Below are 17,196 nucleotides of genomic sequence, written 5' to 3'. Positions count from 1 at the left end.
TCAAGCCGGTGAGAGGTGGATTTTTGGGAGGGATTTTTTTACGTTGAGCGGCAGCAGCTGCAGGATTCCCAATAGATGACAACCGGGCGGTCATCTAAATTAGGCTGGCGGAGCACCCGGCTAAAAGGCCCTGGGGAGAACACTGTGCTAGATGTAATTTACTTAGATTTCAGCAAAGCCTTTGATACAGTTCCTCATAGGACCCAAAGGGTATACATATTCAGTGCTTCCAGTCTCTCCTCAAACATCTTCTAGCGCAAGCCTCCTATCATTTTCGTCACCCTCCTCTGGACCACTTCAAGTCTTATGTCCTTCACCAGATACGGTCTCCAAAACTGAACACAATACTCCCAAGTGGGACCTCACCAACCTGTACAGGGGCATCAACATCTTCTTCCTTCTACTGGCTATGCCTCTCTTTATACAGCCCAGCATCCTTCTGGCAGCAGCCACCGCCTATCACACTGTTTTTTCACCTTTAGATTTTCGGACACTATCACCCCAAGGTCCTTCTCCCTGTCCGTGCATATCAGTTTCTCACCTCCCAGCATATACGGTTCCTTCCGATTATTAATCTCCAAATACATTACTCTGCATTTCTTTGCATTGAATTTTAGTTGCCAGGCATTAGACCATTCCTCTAACTTTTGCTGATCCTTTTTCATATTTTCCACTCCCTCTTCGGTGTCTACTCTGTTACAAATCTTGGTATCATCCGCAAAAAGGCAATCTTTTCCTTCTAACTCTCCAGCAATATCACTCACAAACATATTGAACAGGATTGGTCCCTGCACCGAACCCTGAGGGACTCCATTACTCACCTTTCCTTCCTCTGAGCAACTTCCACCATCCTTTGGCGTCTGTCTGACAGCCAGTTTCTAACCCAGTTCACCACTTTGGGTCCTAACTTCAGCCCTTCAAGTTTGTTCAACAGCCTCCTATGAGGAACTGTATCAAAGGCTTTGCTGAAATCCAAGTAAATTACATCTAGCATATGTCCTTGATCCAGTTCTCCAGTCACCCAATCAAAAAATTCAATCAGGTTCATTTGGCACGATTTACCTTTTGTAAAGCCATGTTGCCTCAGATCCTGTAATCCATTAGATTCAAGGAAGTGCACTATCCTTTCTTTCAGCAACACTTCCATTATTTTTCTAACAACTGAAGTGAAGTTCACCGGCCTGTAGTTTCCCACTTCATCCCTGTGACCACTTTTGTGAATAGGGACCACATCCGCTGTCCTCCAATCCCCAGGAACCATTCCCTTCTCCAGAGATTTGTTGAACAATTCTTTAATAGAACCCGCCAGAATCTCTCTGAGCTCCCGAGATTCTCGGCAAGAGGGAGAATTAGAAGTCCTTGAGCATGCGCAGATGCATGCTCAAGGCAGGCAGAAACCGGAAGATCTTCTAGGCACCGGCACAATCTGTGCCTGCGTGCCAGTGCCAGACGGGGGAGTGGGCGGGGGAGGTAAGTTTAAGTTGTTCGGGCGGGGTAGCCGGTTCGTGCGGGGGGGGGAGGGGTGTGCCGGTTGGAGCGAGGGGGCCTTTGTGAACTGGGGGGAGCGATGCCGGTTATCAGGGGGGGGGGGGACATATCAAAGCGAGTTTCCATTATTTTTTATGGGGAAACTCGCTTTGATAAACGAGCATTTTGGATTACAAGCATGCTCCTAGAACGGATTATGCTCGTAATCCAAGGTACCACTGTATTTTTTTTTTAATGTTGACCATTGCCCAATAGATTAGTTGTATTCAGTGCTGGGTCCTGTTCAGGCACTGGCATTGAAAATATGGACCAAATTGTAAGACTGTGGCAGCTGGAGCTTATGCGGGTCCTGGCTGAATGTTGCCCTGGACATGTATAACCTTCTCCCCCCTCAGTCCTGTGCAAGATATAAACATTCCCCTCCCCCCTTCCCGGCCTACCTGATATTCATGGTTGTTCAAGTGGGAGCAAGGGTGAAGTCCCTATGAGGCTGCCTTCAGAAACTGGCTGCCATAACTTCTTGCAGTATTTGTGTAGTACCATGAGACTGCTGTAAGAGGTTGCAGCAGCCATTTTCTGAAGGCTGCTGCAAGGGGTAGGAGCAAATGTGCTGTGCTTTGCTCCTGCTCCTGCTCCATGGCCCCGTCTTTGTTGATCAGAGATATCAGGTAGGTCCAAGGGGCCTATTTGGTCCCAAGAGTTTGAGGGCCATTCTGGGGGGGAAGAATGCTTAAAATACCAAAATTATATGAGTCCCGGCTGACCGCATACCTATTCTGGCCAAGTTACAACCAGGTTAGCTATGCAGGCCCCAGCACTGATTATAGCCAGCAATAACATAACCACTGGTTCCTCTTCAGTGCCAACTTGCCTACTTTTAATATAGTGAGAGATGGTATTCAGCAGTGCTACCTGGTTTAGGACCACTGAATATCAACAGTTGGACAGCTCAACACAGTTGAAGAGATCTGGAGCCTCTCCAGCCCATTTTAGCCTCTGAATGTTGGACCCCATAGTTTTTCTAAACTGCCAGTGGATCTTCAGAAAAAAATTATATATTAAGAAGGGTTTTTAAACATAGGTAAAGCAGATGTAACTGCTTAGAGAAAAACTTATAATTTGCAGAAACTAAACCAAACAATATTTAACCATGTTGTCCTAGCAGGGTATTATGGTATGCAGTGGCGTAGTAAGGGGAGGGGGAGACTGTCCCAGGCGCCGTCTTCGTGGTGGAGCTGGTACCTATCCTCCTCTCTGCCCCCCTGGTGTAACCCTTGAAATGTTTTCTGGTGCTAACAACGTCTTCCACCTGCTGCTCGTGCCATCCTTGGCTCCCTTCTGACAGAATTTCCTGGGCGCGGTACCAGGACATGATGTTAGAAGGGAGCCAAGGCCAGAGCGAGCAGCAAGTGGAAGATGCTGCTCATGCTGGCAAATATTTCAAGAGGTACTTGGGGGGTGGGTGCCTCATTCCCTAGCTACACCACTAATGGTACTTGACTTAGACGTATTCAATGTATTTGCTGACTCAGTTACAATTCTGATTTGTCATAATTTTAGCCCATAGGATATGTGCCCAATATTCTTTATAATATGGTATATATCTTTTTAAGCATGATTTATTCTAGGGTAGATATGTCTGTAAATATGACAGGTTCGGGCTGCAGGTAACAATTGATTTTGAGGAAATGGAGGGAGATATTAAAGCAAATCATGTAGTTTCTTTAATGGAATTGTGTGGTTTACAAGTACAGTAATAGGGTAAGTGCAGCTGCAGCAGATATGCATGTGCTGTACGCTTGGCTGTATATTTCTGTATGGGAATAAGAATGATGTATAACTTGGTATTTATTGTAGGTTATTAAAAAAAAAATCACTAAACTTTCTCTTAAGGTTTAAGTGGGAACAGTGAAGGTGGAAGAGGTAAGGCTGGAGCCAAGCTTTTCCAGGACTTCCAGATGCTGAGCAGAATCTGGACTCACCCTTGGTGTTTACAGCTGGACTATATTAGCAAAGAAAACAAGGTAAAGCAGATATTAAAATACATACTTCTGTTTCTGTTGCAAACTTTCCAAAGAAGCCATGCCAGATGATGTGAAGTATTTCAATGATATATTGGGAATGTCTTGAGTATATAGTGCAGAAGAACTGCCTGCTGTTCTTTTGCCTCTAGTCATGTTCCTTATATTTCAGTATAAAGTCATATGTATTAAAATGTAGTTTCAAATAATGTGGTGAACTGAACTTGAATTTATTAAGTGACTGAACAGATAGATGTTGAATGTTTCTAAATAGATGATATTTTAATGTTCTAAAATTTTGTAAGGACATCAAATGTGTTTTGCAGGGTTACTTTGATGAAGACAGTATGGATGAGTTCATAGCTTCAGATTCTGAGGAAACATCAATGAGTTTAAGCTCTGAAGAAGAATCCAAGTAAATTGTGGTTCTATATATAAAATGTATATTTAATCACCAGTGCTACTTAAACTGTAGTTTTAAAGCCAAACCATTATTTAGTAAATGTTCTAAAATTCATATTGTGAGGTGGTTATATATTTGATATCCTGCTAATGCAGACGGTATAGCAGCTTACAATAGTAAATAAAATAATTTAATTAAAACGGAGGAACTCCATTCATATCTGAAACATTTTTTCAAAAGTAGTACAGTGGGTTCGCGGTCGGCGGTTCGGGGTCCCGGTCATTCATGGTATTTTCCAACCGTGAACCGCCAACAAGGAGAGGGCAGCGGGAGAGGCAGGAGAGAGCAGCCAGAGCGCCACAAGTGGAGGAAATCACTCGCGGTACACTCCGACCGCCTCTTCCTGCACTAAGTCCGGCCTTATCCAATCAGGAGCTGCTTTGACACGCAGCTCCTGATTGGATAAGGCCCGACTTAGTGCAGGAAGAGGCGGTCGGAGCATACCACAAGTGATTTCCTGCACTCGCGGCGCTCTGGCTGCTCTCCTGCTGCTCTCTCCCGCTGCCCTCTTCAGGCTCCCCCATGAAAAACCGTATTCATGGTTTTTTGAGATTCACGGGGGTTCCTGGAACGGAACCCCTGCGAATATCGGGGGAGTACTGTATATTTAATCCCCACTCTCTTCATTCTTTCTCTGTACCTTCAGTATCTCTATCATTATTACTAGAAACTTCAGTCTTACAAACCAACTTGCTCCTCTCCAAGCAGCACTCAACATTAGTGGACCACTTCCCTTTCTCATGTTCTTTCATGCCCTCTAACATTAGTAGTATTGGTACATAAAACCTGTTTATCCCAGGACAAGCAGGCAGCATATTCTCACTTGTGGGTGTCGTCATCCACGGAGCCCCGGTACGGACACTTTAAAAGTGCATCACCACTTTAAGAAATTTAGAAAGTTTGCAATAGCCTGCACTGTGCATCTGCGAGTGCCTTCTCGCCTGACGTAGGCATGCGGCTCTTGAGTTCTTAGTTTTCCACGGAGCTAAGAAATTGGTGTTTTTTCAATTTCATTGGAATTTTTTCCTTGCCTTCCTGCTCTCATGTTCATTTCTTTCTTTTTTTTGTTGTATTTGTTTTGTTTATTTAAAAAAAAAAAAACAGTTTTCTTTTTTTCTTCATCCATCTAGTGAGTTTTATTAGGCAGGGCCTTGCGTATGACCTCGGCCATTGACTTAAATTTAGCTGAGATTGTCTTCCCATCTATGTCAAGCCCGCCGACGATTTTTAACTGAAATACAACTGTGCGCGATGTTCCACTCATCAAAAGCGCACTATAAAAAAAGCTGTATCTTTCAATAGAAAAAGTTGCTTGGTGTCAGCATGGAGAGAAGGGCATCATCGACACCTTTGGCATTGAAATCACCGATGACTAAGTCACTGACGCCGCCCAATATATCTTCATCATCTCCGGTATTGCAAGTCATCACTCCATCTGGTAAGCTAACAGTCTCCCAGAAGGGGTCGCAAGTCACTAAGGCATCGAGTCCATTGATGCCGGCCATGCGAAAACACCTTAGGCGACTAGTTTCTCCATCGAGGGGTGATACAACTTCTAAGTCCTCCTCTCTGGAGCATGTCACAGCACCAATGGTACCGGCGAGCAAGCCAAAGGTACAGGTGCTAACTGAGTGGAAGAGTTTTATTAAACAGATTTTAGATACTATTGCACCTTTAAAAACTTATTCTAAGAAAATAAGATGTACAAATAAACAGTATGATGCACAATTAATAGATTATAAAAAGAAATTATGGAAAATGGAAAAAATTTGGTTAAAATCAGGAAAACAGGAGGATAGGGATAATTGGAGACTGAAATTGAAAGAATATAAAACTCTAATTATGGGAAAACGAAGTAAATGTTATACCCCAAAAATTGGAGCAGCAAATATTAATAGTAGAGAATTGTTTAAATTAGTTAATAATCTATTTGATATAGAATCTAAAAAGTATTTGATTACGGATTGCATGCCATCTGCGGATATTCTTGCTTAATTCTTTAAAAACAAAATTATTCATCTAAGATCTAACTGATTGAATCCGATGCGAGTGTAATGATGCAAGTGGTTGGGGATTCGAGGGCAGATATGAATTGGACACAGTTTAATTCTCCAGACTGGTTATTTTTCTGTAAGTTATTTACGAAGTATGTGAAATCTAACTGCAGACTTGGCAATTGTCATCCAAATTTATTGAAAAATGCTCCTTTTGTTTTTAAAGCTGAATTATTTAGATGGATTATTCTCTCACTTAAAGGGTTTATTTCTAAAAGAGCTAGGTCATATTGTCGTTACTTCTGTCGTAAAAAACCTAAAAGAGCCCATTATCTGTGAATCCAATTATAGGCCCATAGCCAGTATTCCGCTGTTCACTAAACTAATGGAGGGACTGGTAAATGCAGATTTGGTAAAATATCTAGATAAATTTGATATCCTCCATGATTATCAATCAGGATTTCGCTTGGGTTATAGTACGGAAACAGTTTTGACATCACTAATGGACTATCTTCATGGGCAGTTCAGTTTAGGATCAAGCGTCTTGATTCTTCAGTTAGATCTAAGTAGTGCCTTTGATCTGGTTGATCATCAGATCTTATTGGCCTGCTTAGATGCTATTGGAATCACTGGGAACGTTTGGAAGTGGTTTAAATGCTTTTTGCAAAATAGGTGTTATCAAGTCTATTCGGCTGGGCAATAGTCGTCCTCCTGGAGTAATCCATCAGGAGTACCTCAGGGATCTCCATTGTTGTCCACTCTCTTTAATATCTTTCTGGTTTCCTTGGCCAATTTATTGCAAGACTTGAAAGTTAAATTTTATATCTACGCTGACGTTATTACTATACTATTACCAATGTTGACTTTTTCAGCGGATATAAAAGATCAGATTGCTTTTCTCCTGGCATAGATAGAACATTGGATGTTCAAATTTAAACGTAAGCTTAATCCAGGAAAAAACAAAATTTTTTCTTAAAAAGCTTCAAAACAAAGGTCAGAACTTTGCCAATTAAGATCTTGGAGGGTGACACTAGATCGTTACCTTGATAGATCACTGTCATTTCAAGCAGGCAAATGGAATAAATGTCTAACCATCCTCATTTCCAGCTCACCCTCCTACCAATCTTTCAGGAAATCAATTAAAACCTATCTCTTTGACAAATTCCTCTGACTCCTTCTTGCCTTGTAACTTCTCTCAAATACTTCCAGATAGACCTAGCTACTCCTGGCTTACCAATGTAACTAGAAACTTTCTCTGTAACATCGCTGTCTGTGTACAGTCTCTTCCTCTGTAAACCGCTCTGAATTGCTTGTGGTATACAAAAATAAAGTTATTATTACCTGGAAGACAATACCGATCAAATGATAAAAAAATATTTCGTGATTCTTTGGAAACTTTTAACTATCAAAAAATATTTTGACTTGGTATCTTTCAGATTAGTAGTTCAGTCCTTAATTCTTTCTGCTCTCAACTACTGCAACATTATTTACTTGGCATCTTATAAGAAAATTTTAAATCATATTCGAGTAATACAAAATATGACAGTGCGTTTGATTTTTGCGTTAAAAAATGTAACCATTTGAGGCCTTTCTATCGACGACTCCATTAGTTGTCATTTGAGCGAGAATCTTGTTTAAATTTGGCTCCATCTGCTATAAAGCTTTGTTTGGTTTGGCTCCAGGATACCTATCCTCCCAATTTAAGTTATATAAGTCGACTAAAAATATTAAAAATGCCTGCTTGTTTATGTATCCTTCTGTAAAAGCTTGTTGTTATAAGAGATTTTTTAGATAAGATTTGCTTTCCAGTTAGGAAAAAAGAATTCCTGGTTAAGTTAGGAAAAATGAATTCCTGGTTAAGTACTCTGATTCCTCAAATACAATCATATTATGCTTTCAGAAAGTTGTTGAAAACTTATTTATTCAATAAGTTTGTAACATGATTATTGCTGAATCTCTGTTTACATGTACCTTTTCACTGATTGTACAGTCCTTCTTGATTGTGAACCGCCTGGAACTCATGATTGGGCGGTATATAAGAATAAAGATTATTATTATTTCCAACAGAAGCTCGATGCTCTGTTCTATGAGGAGTATGGGGAAAGTTTTATCTTTTTACCCTGACGCCGACTCCTCTGGTACCGATCCAACCTAAGTCTTGACACTGCATGACCTGGTACCGTCGATGCTACATCGATGCACCGATGGGATTCTTGATACCAGTCATCACATCCATCCGTTCATGCATCGAAGCATCACTCATTCAAACTGCCTCTTTTGAAGCACTGGTATTCGTCTTCACTAGTGTGAGCTCATCTACACCCACTCATGGTTCCCCATTGAAAATTTTCTTCAAAACGTAAACATTACAAAGAACCTTTGACACCAGACCAGTACCAGTCAAAGAATCATTCTCCTTCAACGATCCCATTTCAGACTAAGGAGGATTCTCCTGCTTCCAAGTCTTCAAGATTTTCACCTAGCCCACCTTATTTGTCAGCTGGGGAAAGTTATTTCAGTGAGGTTGGCAGAAGATTCTAAATACGGACTTTTTTTTAGAAATTTTGTCTTCCAGACACACTGCCAAGAGTTCAATGAAGTTGGGGAAGGTCTCCCATGCTTTGACTCCCAACACTGGATCAGCACCGGTCGAAGCATCATTCCTCCTCTGCTCTGCTGGACTCGGATCTCCAGGATGACTCCAATCCAGATCCTTCATCTTCTACTACCGAAGCAAATGATTCTCCTGCATCGACGTTTCCAAACATCTTGAGAGAAACCCTGCTGTTTTTTCCAGCGGGAGACCATTCTTATTAATCACCTTATAGTCTTCATCTAAGGTCTATGCTTCACCGCTGACAGAGCAGAGGGCCATACCATGGACAGTTTGTCCTTCATTATTAACCGCCTTTTGCGAAATATTGAAATGGACTGAACTGTGGTGGGGAATCCTCCATATCTTCTTCATCTACTCATTTTCAGCACACACCTGACAATATTCAGTCTGCTTATGGTGCTTTACAGTTGACGTCCAGAGCTGTTTCTATGTCTGTGTCCATGCATTGATTGGCACACTTAACTTCTGGATGTTCATGTATCTCTTCATTGAAAACTTCAGGATTCCACCATGGGGTATCGAGCCTGCAAGCTGGCTCTCTTTTTTTCCTGTTGCTTTGTTACCAGGGGTGTAGAGCCTGTAAGTTAGTTTTCCTGCCACTTCAGCTCCTTCCTTTGGTTTTGCTGCAATGTAGGATCGACCAGGTGTGTTTAACTTCAATTCCTTCCACTGTACAAAGTTTTCTTCCCCTACGCTCCTTTTTTGTTCATGCCGGAGGTTTGGGAGTGGCTTTAGGGGAGGAGGAGGCCACTACATCCTTTTTAGAATGTTTTTTCCATATGTAAATTTTTCTTCCTTTTTTAATAACAGCACTGGCTTATGCTTGCTCAATCAGCTAGAGTTTTTATCATTGATTTCATGGTGCACCCTGCATATAGAACATTCCTTAGTTGTTCTTTGCATGATACAACCACCATTACCCTTTGCTTCCCATTTTAGGGTATTAAGGGCCGAGTTGAAGTTCCTTTGTTTCAAGTGGCATTCACCATTATCAAGTCAAGGTTTGAACTCTCAGCTGGGTATCCTCTCAAGAGGTTTTTACACCAAGGGCCTGGTGCTCATAGTACATCCTTGAGGTCTCAGGACCTTCCCGTTTCTCCTCTGGAAGCTTGATTCTTCAAGGATCCCTGCTCATAGGGTGTGTTCTTAGCATCATATCGCACCATATTGTTTCTTCAGGATTTGGGGTTCGAGATCAACATTCCCAAATCACAACTTCAATCTTCTCCAAATCTTCAGTTTATAGGGCCTCTGCTAGACACAGGGAGTGTCTCCCTCAGTATTGTCCCGTCACCCTTATCCGACTTGGTACTCCAGGTGTTCACTTTTTAAACGCTCTCAGCAAAGCGAATTATGGTTATTCTGGGACATGGTCTCTACAAGGCGTTACTTTCTTAAGAGCGTCAGGACACTTTAGTTTTGTCATCAAAGGACCTAGCTCCAGTCATCCTCGGCCAGGCGAATGATGGTTCTTCTCGGCCACATTGCCTTCACAGTCCACATGACTTCTTTTGCACGACTTCATTTCAGGACGCCTCAATGGACTCTACCTTCACAATGGTCTCAAGCGATCGATCCTCTCTCACATCACATTTTTTTATCTCCTCTCTTCGACATTCATTTCAATGGTGGATCAACTCTTCCGACTTGTCTAGAGGTCTTCCCTTCCACACACATCTTCATCAGAAAGTTCTGCACGGATGCATCAACTTATGCTTGGGGGGGGTGGGGGTTCATCTGGATAACCTTCAAACTCAGGGTCATTGGTCATCCAAAAATCAACAATTTCACATCAGTCTCCTGGAACTCAGAGTGATTGATTATGCTTTCCTAGCTTTCCAGCATTTGATGATTTTCGCACGGACAATCAAGAAGCCATGTACTATAACACTAAGCAAGGAGGCACAGGTTCTCTACTCTGCAGGAGGCCCAGATGACCTGGGGGTAGGCGATTGCTTGCAACATCTTTCTCAAACCTGTTTGCATTCAAGAAGATCAGAATTTCTTAGCACATAAACTTGGCAGAATTCTTCATTCTCAGGAGTGGACGCTCAATTCTGTTTTTTCTCAGTGGGGGACTGCTCAAATGGGTTTGTTTGCATCTCCCCACTTCTGCTCCAAACTTTACTCACCTCAATGTCTGGAGGCGGACATTTTTTCTTCTGGATTAGATGTACAAGTTTCTCTGCATTTCTACATATTCCTCTCATTCTAAAGATGCTTGTCAAAACCAAGCAGAAATCAGCCACTGTGATACTCGTAACACCTCGGTGGCCCAGACAGCCTTTGTTCTCCCTTCTACTTTGATTCAATATCAGGGAAACAATGCTTCTGCCAGTTTTTTCACTTCTTACACAGAATCTAGGATCGCTTCTGCACCCTAGCCTGCAGACTCTGTGCCTGACAGCTTGGTGTCTCTTGGGTTGAGCTCTGCTGATCTTTGTCTCTCTTAGCCTGTTCGATTTGATATTAGAAGCTTCCAGAAAACTAACCAATCAACAAAAGTGGGGACAGTTTTCTTCCTGGTGTCTTCTACATCATCATGATCTGAAATCCATCGCAGATTCACTAGTTGGATTCTCTTCTTCATTTATTTGCTCTCAAATTTACATCTATCAGAGCCCATCTCAGTGCTATCTCTGCCTTTCATCAACCAGTGGATGGTACACCTCTCACTGCTCACCCATTGGTTTCCAGATTCATGAAAGGACTTTTCACTATTAAACCACCTCTGAAACCATTTCCAGTGGCATGGGATCTCAGTGTGGTTCTTACTAAGTTGATGATGCCTTCTTTTGAGCTAATGTCTACGGCTCATCTCAAGTACATTACCTGGAAAGTTGTTTTCCTCATCTCTCTCACTTCTGCCAGAAGAGTGAACATCAAGTACTGGTGGCACACCCACCGTTTACAGTGTTCCATCATAACACAGTTGTACTTCGAACTCGTCCAAAGTTCTTACCAAAAGTTGTCACTGAATTTCATCTCAATCAATCGATTGTACTTCCAGTGTTTTTTTCCTAAGCCTTATTCTCATCCAGGAGAAAAGGCCCTTCCCACTCTGGATTGCAAATGGGCTTTGGCCTATTATCTCGACAGAACAAACCCATATACAGTATCTCCTCAACTTTTCATCTCTCTTGATCCTGACAAGTTGGAGCATCCTGTTTCCAATGATCGATTTCCAACTGGTTGGCTGCTTGCATATTGTTCTATTATGCTCAGACTGGCTGCAACTAGAGAGTCTGATCACAGCCCATAAAGTTAGAGCTATGGCAGCTTCAGTAGCTTTCCTCCGTTCTACACCTATTGATGAAATCTGCAAAACTGCTACTTGGTCTTCAGTTCATACATTCTCCAGGGACAGGCAGGGGATATGCAGCCCCACTTGATTGGTGAAGTCTCTGACTGAGCCAATTACAGTACTCTCTCCCTTAGCTATAGTAAGCTTTTGAGATTACTGAGCATGTGCAGGATTGCCTACTCCTCGAGCTCCCTCCCCTCCAACTGTCAGTTTTTTTTCTGACCCATCTCTCTCTTCAAAAAAAAAAAATCAAAACCCAAACATTTAAGACTTTGTAGTCAGAAAGCTTTTGCTTTCTTGCCTTTTGAGCAGTCTGTGTAAAAAAGAAAAGAGAAACTTCAGTACACTCACTATTTCTGCAGGCATGAAGATTTCTTTATTTCTTCAAACCGCAAGTACTATTCTTCCCCAGTGCCTCCTTCTCATGTCCTTAGTGCCCCCAGTGCCCCCGTCCTGTGTCCTTAGTGCCCCCAGTGCCCCCGTCCTGTGTCCATAGTGCCCCCGGTCCTGTGTCCATAGTGCCCCCGGTCCTGTGTCCATAGTGCCCCCAGTGCCCCCGGTCCTGTGTCCATAGTGCCCCCAGTGCCCCTGTCCTGTGTCCTTAGTGCCCCCAGTGCCCCCGTCCTGTGTCCATAGTGCCCCCAGTGCCCCCGTCCTGTGTCCATAGTGCCCCCAGTGCCCCTGTCCTGTGTCCATTGTGCCCCCAGTGCCCCTGTCCTGTGTCCATAGTGCCCCCAGTGCCCCTGTCCTGTGTCCATAGTGCCCCTGTCCTGTGTCCATAGTGCCCCCAGTGCCCCTGTCCTGTGTCCATTGTGCCCCCAGTGCCCCTGTCCTGTGTCCATAGTGCCCCCAGTGCCCCTGTCCTGTGTCCATAGTGCCCCCAGTGCCCCTGTCCTGTGTCCATAGTGCCCCCAGTGCCCCCGTCCTGTGTCCATAGTGCCTCCAGTGCCTCCGTCCTGTGTCCATAGTGCCTCCTTAGTGCCTCCGTCCTGTGTCCTTAGTGCCTCCGTCCTGTGTCCTTAGTACCTCCAGTGCCTCCGTCCTATGTCCTTAGTGCCTCCAGTGCCTCTGTCCTGTGTCCTTAGTGCCTCCAGTGCCTCCGTCCTGTGTCCTTAGTGCCCCCAGTGCCTCCTTCCCTTGTCCATAGTGCCCCCAGTGCCTCCTTCCCTTGTCCATAGTGCCCCAGTGCCTCCTTCCCTTGTCCATAGTGCCCCCAGTGCCTCCTTCCCGTGTGCATAGTGCCCCCGTCCCATGTCCTTAGTGCCCCCAGTGCCTCCTTCTTATATCCCCCCACTACCTTCCAGATTTTGTCCACCCCCAAAGCCAGCCTGCCTACCAATCTCCCTCCCTCCCTGCCACGCTAAAGCCAGCCAGCTTGCTTGCCTACATCCTTCTCTCCCTGCCGCGGGGAATATAAAAGCGCCTCTCTCCTTCCTTTCCCCCGGTCCACACCGCTGCAATCTTACCTCCCTGTTGCTACTGCTAATTGCCGCTGACAATTTCTTCTTTCCGACGTCAATTCTGACGTCGGAGAGGACGTTCCGGGCCAGCCAATCACTGCCTAGCTGGCCCGGAACGTCCTCTCCGACGTCAAGATGTCGGAAAGAAGACATTGTCGGCAGCGATTAACAGCAGCTGCGTGGACCGGGGGAAAGAAAGGGCAGGAGGACCCGGTTCTGGCAGGAGGACCCGAGCGGGTAGTAGGGCAGGAGGACCTGGACCTGCTGCGAGCCAGATGTGGCCATCAAAAGAGCCATATCTGGCTCGCGAGCCATAGGTTCCCGACCCCTGGTCTAAGCCGTAAAATACCTTGAAGCAAAAACAACTGAACTTGAACAGCCTCCTGATTCTGTTGGGGCCCATAGACAGAGTGCTTCAGCAACTTCCATTGAGGTCCATACCAATCCAGGACATTTGCAGAGCAGCTACCTGGTTGTTTGTACATACTTTTACCAAGCATTACTGCTTAGACCAAGGCTTGGCTCAAGATGTTCGCTTTGGACAATCAGTTTTACGTAACCTCTTTGCATTATAACCCGTTTCCACTTCCCTTATGCCGCTTCAGCTTGGGACTCACCAATCAAGTTGGGCTGCATATCCCCTGCCTGTCTCCGGAGAAAGTAAAGTTGCTTACCTGTAACAGGTGTTCTCTGTAGACAGTAGGGGAATGCAGCCACACTTGCCCGCCCTCCATCCCCTCATCTCTTGCTAGAGAATAAACTGACAGTTTGGGGGGAGGGGACTCAAGGAGTAGGTAATCCTGCACATACTCAGTAAACTCAAAAGCTTACTATAGCTATGGGAGAGAGTACCGTCATTGGCTCAGTCAGAGACTTCACCAATCAATTGTGGCTGCATTCCCCTGCTGTCTACGGAGAACACCTGTTAACAGGTAAGCAACTTTGCTTTCACCTCACATTACTGTCTGGATTCTTTTTCCAGACAGGATGGGTACTTCGGCCAGTCAGTATTACAAAATTTATTTTCCTAAAAGGCCAACACTCCCACCATCCCATTCTGGATAGCTTGGAGGTCACCCACATGTGAGAATATGCTGCCTGCTTGTCCTAGGATAAAGCACAGTTACTTACCGTAACAGGTGTTATCCAAGGACAGCAGGCAGATATACTCAACCCACCCACCTCCCCTGGTTGACTTCTTAGCTGGCTTACTGAACTGAGGAGCCGCACACCTACATTGGGTGAGAATGCACTCGTGTATGCGCGGTGCGGGCTATCGCAAACTTTCTAAATTTCTTAAAGTGGTGATGCACTTTTAAATTGTCTGTACCGGGGCCCCGTGGATGACATCACCCACATGTGAGAATATCTGCCTGCTGTCCCTAGATAACATGTTACGGTAAGTAACTGTGCTTTACCTCTACATCACTTAACTACTTAGTTATCTTAATTGCATTAAATTTTCAGAAGCACTCCAGGTGCTTAAAACTTGCCCTAGTACAGGGGTAGGCAATTCCGGTCCTCGAGAGCCAGAGCCAGGTCAGGTTTTCAAGATATCCACAATGGATATGTATGAGATGGATTTGCATGCACTGCCTCCTTGAGATGCAAATCTATCTCATGCATATTTATTGTGGATATCCTGAAAACCTGACCTGGCTCTGGCTCTCAGGGACTGGAATTGCCTACCCCTGCCCTAGTACATACAGGAGTGCTGTGAAATATTGAATGCCAAACTTTGGTTCATTCTTTCTAGTGCTGTTACAGGGGAGCCATATTTAGGTGTCCATGTGCAATTTCTTAAACATTTCTTTTCCACGCGTATGACACATTTTACCTTGCAGTTGTGGATTTTTCTATATCCTACATTATCAGCTGTTGTACAGGTTCATTTGCTCAGCAGCAGAGAGAATGCCAAGTATCTATTTATAGTGTGAAAATGCCTTCTGTGTCACCTTTCCACCAGAGATTGAGAGCATTATATCTTTTAAAACAGATTGTTACATAAATGCAGCAGGAGTCTGTGTGTTAGCTGTTGATTCCCATTTAGCCGTGAATCTGCAGAAGAGTATCACTTTAAGATTTTGAACTCCTCCCCTTCTGCAATAAAAAAAACAGCTCCCTCTTCAGTTATTTTCTTCTGCAAGTGAACTCGGAAGTAGAGAATAACATGGTGGCTGTTACCCGCATCTAGCTGCCGGTAGCTGCTGAAACGGTGGGGGGAAAAAGTGCTCACTGCGGGTACGGGGACAAGGCCATCCACCATCCCGTGGATCGATGAATGGCCTTGTCTCCGTAGTTAAGGGAGGGAATGCATTCCCCTCCCTCCTTCCTACCTACTGTCCACATCTAACTCCCTCCCCCGCTTACCTTCGTGGCCGCCGGAGCCTGCCTGAAATCACGGGCGGAAGCTTCTCTGATGCAACCGGAAGTTGTGTCAGAGGAGAAACTTCAGGTAGGCTCTGGTGACTTGAACAAATTAAATGCACCACGAATGTAAAAAGGAGGGAGATGTTCAGACTGCACGAGGGGTGCTGAAAGGCTGTGGAAAGGAACAGACCTTGAAGGGGGGTGGAGATGTACATACGCTGAAGGGGGGTGGAGAGAGAGAAGGGTGGTAGTGTAAAGGAACAGACGTTGAAGGGAAATGGGGAAGAGAGAGTGGGGAAGAGACGCTAAAGGAAAATGGGGAACAGAGAGTGGGAAGAAGACAGAGATGGCAGACTATGGGGGGGGAGCGAAGGGAAGAAGATGGGTGCCAGACCAATTGGGGGGGGTGGAAGGAGAGATAACTTAACATAATAACATAACTTTATTTTTGTATACCGCCATACCCAGGGAGTTCTAGGCGGTTCACATCAATTAATCAAAGTTCCAAACGGTACAATATCGGTTGATCAAAGTTATGGGCGACAAAGTAGTAGATGTTGTAAGGAGTAGGAGAGAGTGGGTCGAGGGGGAGAGGGAAGGGTAGTACCAATGGGGGGATGGGGTGGAGGTTTTGGTTCTTTGTGGAGGGGCATTAAGGGTCCTGGCCTTGGAAGAGGTGAATTTTGAGTAATTTTCTGAAGCCGAGGTAGGTGGGGGCCTCAAGGATCATTTGGGCTAGCCATGGGTTTAGTTTGGCGGCCTGGTAGGCAAAGGTTTTGTCGAGGAATTTATTGGAGTGACAGAGTTTTAGGGATGGGAAGGTGAACAGCTGAATTCTGCGGGAGTTCTTGTTGCTGGGGTTCAGGAGGAAGTGTGGGTTGAGGTAGCTTGGGGATAGACCGGATACTGTTTTGTAACAAAAGCAGGCGAATTTGAATAGAACTCTGAATTCTAATGGCAGCCAATGAAGCTTGCGGTAGAAAGGGGTGACATGTTCCCATTTTTTCAGGCCGAATATGAGGCGGACCGCGGTGTTCTGGATCATTCTAAGTCTTCTGATGGTTTTCTTCGTGGAGCTCAGGTAAATGATATTACAGTAGTCCAGTATGCTAAGAATAGAGGATTGTACTAGCAGGCGGAATGACGTGTCGTCAAAGTATTTTTTTATAGTGCATAGTTTCCAGAGTACCGAGACACTTTTCCTGACTGAATTATCAGTGTGTTTTTCCAGGGATAGATGTTTGTCCAGTGTGAGTCCCATTATTTTTAAGGTTTGTTCGAGGGGGAAAGTCGATCCTTTTACTAGAATTGTGGTGTCTTTGATTTTGTCTTTGGGGGTAGCTAGGAAGAATTTTGTTTTGTCAAGGTTTAGTTTTAGTCTATAGGATAACATCCAGAGTTCTATTTGATTGAGTGTGCTTGAAAGGGTGTTGAGGAGTTCTGGTGTGATACTGGTTAGCGGGATGACTATTGTAATGT

At 44.4% G+C, this 17,196-nt stretch overlaps 1 protein-coding gene across 7 annotated transcripts in view; it reads left to right on the top strand.

The window, feature by feature from the left end:
• The window catches only part of ATRX (ATRX chromatin remodeler), a 643,287-nt gene that overhangs the window by 423,315 nt on the left and 202,776 nt on the right, over positions 1-17,196 (top strand). For all 7 annotated transcript variants that reach the window (XM_033946347.1, XM_033946348.1, XM_033946345.1 and 4 more), the window contains 2 exons: positions 3,382-3,512; positions 3,836-3,924. In XM_033946347.1, coding sequence (XP_033802238.1) covers positions 3,382-3,512; positions 3,836-3,924 — 220 coding nt within the window. The remainder of the gene's footprint in view (positions 1-3,381; positions 3,513-3,835; positions 3,925-17,196) is intronic.

This window comes from Geotrypetes seraphini, chromosome 5 (assembly GCF_902459505.1).
Source record: "Geotrypetes seraphini chromosome 5, aGeoSer1.1, whole genome shotgun sequence".
NCBI classification, from domain to species: Eukaryota; Metazoa; Chordata; class Amphibia; order Gymnophiona; family Dermophiidae; genus Geotrypetes; species Geotrypetes seraphini.
Note: the sequence above shows the minus strand (reverse complement) of the source record. Positions and strands in the feature narration are given on the sequence as shown.